This window comes from Triticum urartu, chromosome 3 (assembly GCF_003073215.2).
Source record: "Triticum urartu cultivar G1812 chromosome 3, Tu2.1, whole genome shotgun sequence".
NCBI lineage: Eukaryota > Viridiplantae > Streptophyta > Magnoliopsida > Poales > Poaceae > Triticum > Triticum urartu.
This window is the reverse complement of record NC_053024.1, coordinates 612,654,587-612,660,856: the sequence shown is the minus strand read 5'-3', so window position 1 is coordinate 612,660,856 and position 6,270 is coordinate 612,654,587. Positions and strand designations below refer to the sequence as shown.

Below are 6,270 nucleotides of genomic sequence, written 5' to 3'. Positions count from 1 at the left end.
AATCCCCAGCGTAATCCAGCGAGATGATAATTTAGCATATGTGGATCAACAGTGGTTAGATTTTTTTAATTATATAATAGTATAATACTAATATATAGTTATATGGAATATCCCTTTTTAGAAGAATTTAAAGATGATGATATACAACAATTTAAAGGGGCTGATTTACATCTATGCACCATCATCTCAAATTTCAACTATTCTGTCATTCAAAACATAGCCTAAGTATTTTTTGGTGTTGTCAAATGGACACACCGCACATACTACCGCCACGACATGAGCCTGATCTACCTCATGCGTTATCGGGTGTGCCTCCATTTTGGGCACATAGCCACATAGCCTAAGTATTGTACATCCCTTTTTTTGCATTTACAACTGGCTTGGCTATGGACCTGGCTTTTTTCCTTAAAAAGAACTGAACCTATCTTTTTTTAGACAAACCTGTCTTTTTTTTCTTAATATATATTCTGAGAATATATCATGGACGCAATATTTTACGCAAGAAGTTTAAGCCCACGATGTAGCCCAGCCCACGTATATGCAAAGCGAGACAAAAAGACAGGGTCCATTCTAGCCTGGGCCAAATTACCCGACCAATTCGGCCATTCCCACTTGCCCTAAGAACAAGGCGAAAAAGTAGCGCACCACACCAATGGCGACTCCTGGGGATGGCGAGGACGCGCCGCCGCCGCCGCCGGTGAGCGCGGCGGGGGCTGGAGGCAGCTTGATCGCGAAGCTGCGGGAGCAATGGAGGAGCACGAAAGAGCACGCGGAGACGTACCCGTACGTGTGGGGCTCCTACATCCTCGTCTACGGCGGGCTCGGCGCGTACATCACCTGGCGATGGTGCAAGCTCCGCCGCACCGAGGACCGCGTCCGCGCCCTCCAGGCCCGCCTCCGCCAGCTCGCCGCCGCCGAGGAGTCGCAGGGCGCTTCCGCTGCTACCCCACCTCCTCCCCTGCAGCAGCCCCCGCCGCCGACGACGACTGGGCCGGGCAAGCCCCCCTCCCCGCCGTGAAGAGTAAGGCCCCTTAGGCAACTTCTTGACATGAAATGTTACAGAGCAATCCCTGCATCGTTCGAGATCGAGGCATTCCTTGCCTCTGTTTACTCTGTGATCCTGGACCTAAAGAAACGGTGGGATCTCGCCCCCCAAAAAGTTGGAAGGTCAATTCTGTGTCCATACTGGAGATCATTCTGGAGAAGGTTTAAATTGTTGTGATTCATGTATGCTTACCCTTTTTTCTAGCCATTCCGCATCGTATTTGTTGTGTTTCTCGCTGCTTCTCTAAATAGATACAATGTTTCATTGTCGTGGTCCATGTACTCATCGTATAGTTCTTGATAATACTAATATTTCATCTCAGTCCTCTGTTGGGTAGTATGGTATGCACTGTTGTGAGCATTTGATAGAGAAGTCTGAACGAACATGCTGATGTATTATGCACTGTTGGGGTAGTATAGCTGCTGAATTGGATTTGGAAGAGAACATAGCATGGTCCTCTGAAACAGAAGGCTCAACCAGCATGCTAGCAGTGGCCTTAACATTATTGTTATCTGCTGATATCTGTAGATTTCATAAAATTGTCTTTTAATCCTAAATGATGGTGGTAGGAATTTTAATGTGCTCATCAAAGAGTTCACTCCAGCGACATTTTTATGAGGGAAACAGTCCATTATCAAACTTCCCTTACCTTATTTCCGTAGCATTGTTCCTCCCAAAATTCCTGATCTGTTATAGCAAACTATTTTGACTTATGTATGCAATTATCTTGTGTTGAATAGCTGAAACCAATTAATTGCTAGTTTCCCCCAAAGTCCCTCTTAGCCACTAAAGAGAGGTGTTTTGCTATGCATGCAGTTCTGTCTAAATCTGAACCTTGGCTGTTGAGATTTTGGTGAATATTTCGACCGGAAACATCAAAATATTATGTGTCTATGTCACGATCAACAGTTCCACCATGTTTTAGCTCTGCCAGGTTTTATTTATACCAATGAACTTACTCATCCAAGCTTCATTTGGAGACTATCAGTGTTGAAAATTCCACGTACTAAAGATTTGACGCATGCATTGTTGGCTGTCACAAGTTTCAATGATGCTTCAAAGATTTAATTTGTTTGTACAGTAGAACAATTCACTATTCCTGTAATTTGCTTTGGCATGCTTTATAATCAACTCTGGCAGTATGGATTTAAAGGGAGTATTTTCTTTTTTAGTTAGTTGAGACAAACTTTGACCAACATTTGCTCCATTAATATGAAACCTATGTGTTACAAAACCGCAATCGCACATTGGTAGTTTTGAATATGAGTCTAAAGACATCGATTTTGTGTTGTATATTGTTCCCTTTTTAGGTCTATTTTTTGGTGTACTGTGACCAAGAACTGATTTGAGGATAATTTTGGACTGGTGATCCTGGTTACAACATTGATCAGAGGAGTAATTACCAATGGGTAATTTAAAATCTTTCCAATTCGGGGAGGGTAGAACTGGCATCTACTGGGGTAAAAAGGAAATATGCCTGATAATTTAGAATTTATCTGAAAAAATACACCTAATAGAAAGTAAGGCAATAGGGATTACTAATGCAGTAACTGTTGGTCAAAACCTTGTCTTAACAAATCAAATACGTCATATGTATCCGAACAGAGGGAGTACTATACTACGAAGGTGCACTCCCCCCGTTCCAAAATACTTCTGGTGGTTTTAGTTAAACTTTGAACCAAAACCACGACAAGTATTTTGGAACGGAGGGAGCACCTTTTCTTCAGCCGTACAAAGGTGTACCTTGATGTTCCATCTTACAAATGTTTGATGTGATACTACCTTTGTTGTGCACATAGTATTAACCTGCAAGCATCCAGGAAGTGCTTGTGGGCACAACAAATTGGTTGCATCGGGGTCCCATTTGGCCTGGATTCTTCTTCAATTCATTTACATCTAACATCAATCGCTTGGTTCTAATTTTGTTCCTCGTCCCATTCGTCGCTGTTTTGATCATGCGAATCAGCGGATGCGAGTACAATAATTCAGGCCCCATGGCAGCCTGTGGGGCTGTGTTTCCCAAGGCCGGGGCTGTTTGGAATGAAGATCAATGCATCTTTTTCAAGAACAAGTTGTAAAGATATGCTCTTGCGCCTCTCCCCAGTCATGTGGTTTTCCACTCCTTTACTTTATCATATCTGGTACTTGATCTTAATTTTGTTCCTCGTCCCATTCGTCGCTGTTCGCCGACGTGTACCTCTTGATGGGACTGAGAGTGCAATAATTTGGATCCCTTGGGATCTTCTGAGCCTGTGGGGGTTGTTGACCAATGTTTGACTACGGGTTTGAGCATGCAGCTCGGTTTCTTCTACATAAATCATTCTCGAAAAATCACTGTCTGCATTTTCTTTTCTTCGTACTACTGATATAAATCACTATCTCTGCATCTTTTTCGAAAAAATCTTTGTCTGATTAGCAACCAGCAGCTGATTGCTAAGCTGCCTAGGGCCATTCAGATATCTTTTTCCTATCATTGTCTCGTCTTTGGTAGGATTGACAAGGTGACGTGTCACATCTGTCATTAGCCCCTTTCGAGCTAACCTACTAGGGCTAGGCCGCCAGCTGAAGGGGCGAAATCAGCATGTTTAGGAGCCAAGCCACGCTCTCAGTCTGGGTGCTCAATCTGCAGCAATGGCAACAGAATAGTACAGATCGGGTAGGTGCCCTGCCTGCCCGATGCCTTCTCCGACACGGCCATGTGATCGCCGGTCAGCAGCACCTTGCGCCAAGCCCAGAACTGCCCTTGATTCCGTTTATTTACTGAGCGTCTGCCCAGCCCCATCTCATTTCTGTTCATGACCTCATTCCCCGCAGATTTACCCCCTCAAATCGTACTTTTGATCCCGGTAAAAAGGGGAAGATAATGGTTGGTTGTTTTAGGAGAAGTTCACAACCTATCTGTCTAGTGCAGGAGTATATGGTTTTATGCTGTAACTGATCCCATGTACTGTATGCTACTGCCTGCTTGAACTTTTGAACTGAAAAACAGTTGTGCACAGGCTGAATCTGCAGGCCCAACCGTTGTTTAATTTTCGAAATTTGAAGCACCGGTGTTGGTGGGCACTGCTGCAGCGCGGCTTAACTAGAAGACAGATCGGTCTGAGGCGGATCAGTGGCCTTTCCACTCGGAAACGAAAAGACTATAAGCTTGTTAATTGGGAGGGCCACGGGAGAAAATGGGCTCTGTCGGAGTCGGAGGCCTCCCCTCCAGATCGGCGCCAAATCGCTGTGCTCAGCTCACTCATGCCTGCGCCCTGATAAAACTATTCGCTGCACAAATGCAATACTTAATTCATTGGCCAAATCGCAGGAGATTTTACAGGCTCTCATGGTCGTACTATTTTTTACGTACAATCTCATCAGTACACTGCCTGGTTATTACTCGGTAAATAACGCTGTTTTGGGGAGACAAATAGTCGAGATCCGTTATTGGAGTTCGTTTCGTTTCAGGGGTGGCGCCACTATTCGACAGCCTCTGGTGCATCCGCTCTGGGCCTCGCCCCTCCCCCTGCCCCGTCCACCTCCGAATTTTTAAGGGGAGCAGCGTGTGGTGGCGTCCGCTTATCACTCTCCCTGCTCCTAGATACCAGCCAGCCTCCTGCCCCTCTCCCTGCCGGGCGCTCGCCGCCGCCACGCCGTGTTGACGGGGCCGGGAGGTGCGTACTACGTAGCTGGTTTGGCAACGGGCGATGCCGCAGGTCGACCTGGAGAGCCTGGTGTGCGGCGGCGCGGGCGCGGGCGCCGGGGACAGGAAGGTGTCGTGCGAGACGGTCATCGCGGGCGGCGACAGCGGCGACGCCTCGCCCCCGCGGCGCGTGCCGCCGCCGCCGCCGGACCACGACTTCCCGCCGGAGTCGATAACCATCCGCATCGGCGACGACGCGTCCTTCTCGGAGCTGAACCCGATATACGAGCGGGACGACTCAACCAAGGGCAGCACCAACCCCAAGTCGTCGGCGGCGGCGGGCGGCGCCTGCAACCCCGTCCCGCTCAAGGCGCGCTCCAACTCCGCACGCGTCGCGGGCGGCCCGGCCGCGGCCACCGCCACCTTCTTCGGCCTCCCGGCCAGGATCCGGCCGGCCTTCACCCGGCGCCAGCCGTCGAAGGGCCGGATCTTGCCCGACAAGCGCTCTGGCGGCACCGGCGAGGAGCCGCGGTCGCCCAAGGTGTCCTGCATTGGGAAGGTGCTGTCCGACCGGGAGAGGTGCGGGCGGCGGCGCCAGCGCAGGTGGTGGCGCGGGGTGGCGGCCGTGTTCCGGTGCGGCGGCGGCGGCTGCGCCTCCCGGGGAGTCGGCGGCGGCGCGGCGGGCAAGAAGATGGCGCTGGAGGGGAGCGAATACGACGAGGAGGAGAAGGAGGCGAGCGTGGCGGCAATGCGGAAGTTCAAGTCCGGGAGGAGAGCCGCCACGTGGGGGGAGGAGGCGCTGGCAGCGGCGGCAGCGGAGGCCTTCTCCGGCGAGCCGGCGGGGGACGAGGAGAAGAAGCACGAGAGGCACGAGGCCGAGCACTGGGCCCGACTGCCGGTGAGTTAGCCGTGGCAGAGGCGGGAAGATGGGTGGCGATACAAGCGCATGGTGGTCCCCGCTGTCAGTGACGGCGCCATGGGTGAGCTCGAGCCGCCTCGAGCCGTGCCCATGATGGGGTAGGGGGTAGGGGGGTAGGGGGTGGTCGTGACCGGTGACTGGCCTAGAAATGCGGGTTTTGGAATGAATTTCGGTGGTCTTTTGCTGTTTGGCATTTTGCTCTTGGGATCGTGGTGCTCGACGGACCCAACTTGTTGTGTTTTTCGTTGCGTGTTGCAGCCGTATCGTCGTATCCATGCATGGGCGATGTACATGTACATACCACCACCACCACCCTGAAATAATAACAGGAACGTGCACACAAGGTGTCCCGTTGGTGTTTCTCTCTTTTGCTTCTTGCCAAGGCCCATGTGATGCGTCATGGAACAGACAAATGACTGCTGAATCTCGAGCCGCATGGGCCACCATATGAATTTTTTTGATGGAACTTTTCAAACTGCAGTTCATAGAAAATCTAACATCTATTTCAACCTCTTTTGTTAATTTCTTTTCATATGCCATCTTATGTAGGATTAAAGTGCGTATGCCACTCTAATGCTATACTTTTTATATTACTACGTTTTCAAAATTCTGTGAATCAAAAAAGCCCGGTCCCAGCAGCGTCACGGCCGCCGGTCCGCCCCTCAGACGCCACACCACAGC

The 6,270-nt window shown here is 50.0% G+C and overlaps 2 protein-coding genes across 2 annotated transcripts; both read left to right on the top strand.

Moving 5' to 3' along the window:
* The first annotated feature begins 575 nt into the window (after positions 1 to 575).
* LOC125545353 lies at positions 576 to 1,366 on the top strand. Its single transcript, XM_048709270.1, has one exon. The coding sequence runs from the start codon at positions 653 to 655 to the stop codon at positions 1,016 to 1,018; it is 366 nt and encodes a 121-aa protein (XP_048565227.1). The 5' UTR covers positions 576 to 652; the 3' UTR covers positions 1,019 to 1,366.
* A 3,141-nt stretch (positions 1,367 to 4,507) lies between these two features.
* LOC125545352 lies at positions 4,508 to 5,955 on the top strand. Its single transcript, XM_048709269.1, has one exon. It carries the CDS (start codon positions 4,735 to 4,737, stop codon positions 5,575 to 5,577), a length of 843 nt encoding a protein of 280 aa, XP_048565226.1. The 5' UTR covers positions 4,508 to 4,734; the 3' UTR covers positions 5,578 to 5,955.
* Positions 5,956 to 6,270: the final 315 nt, after the last annotated feature.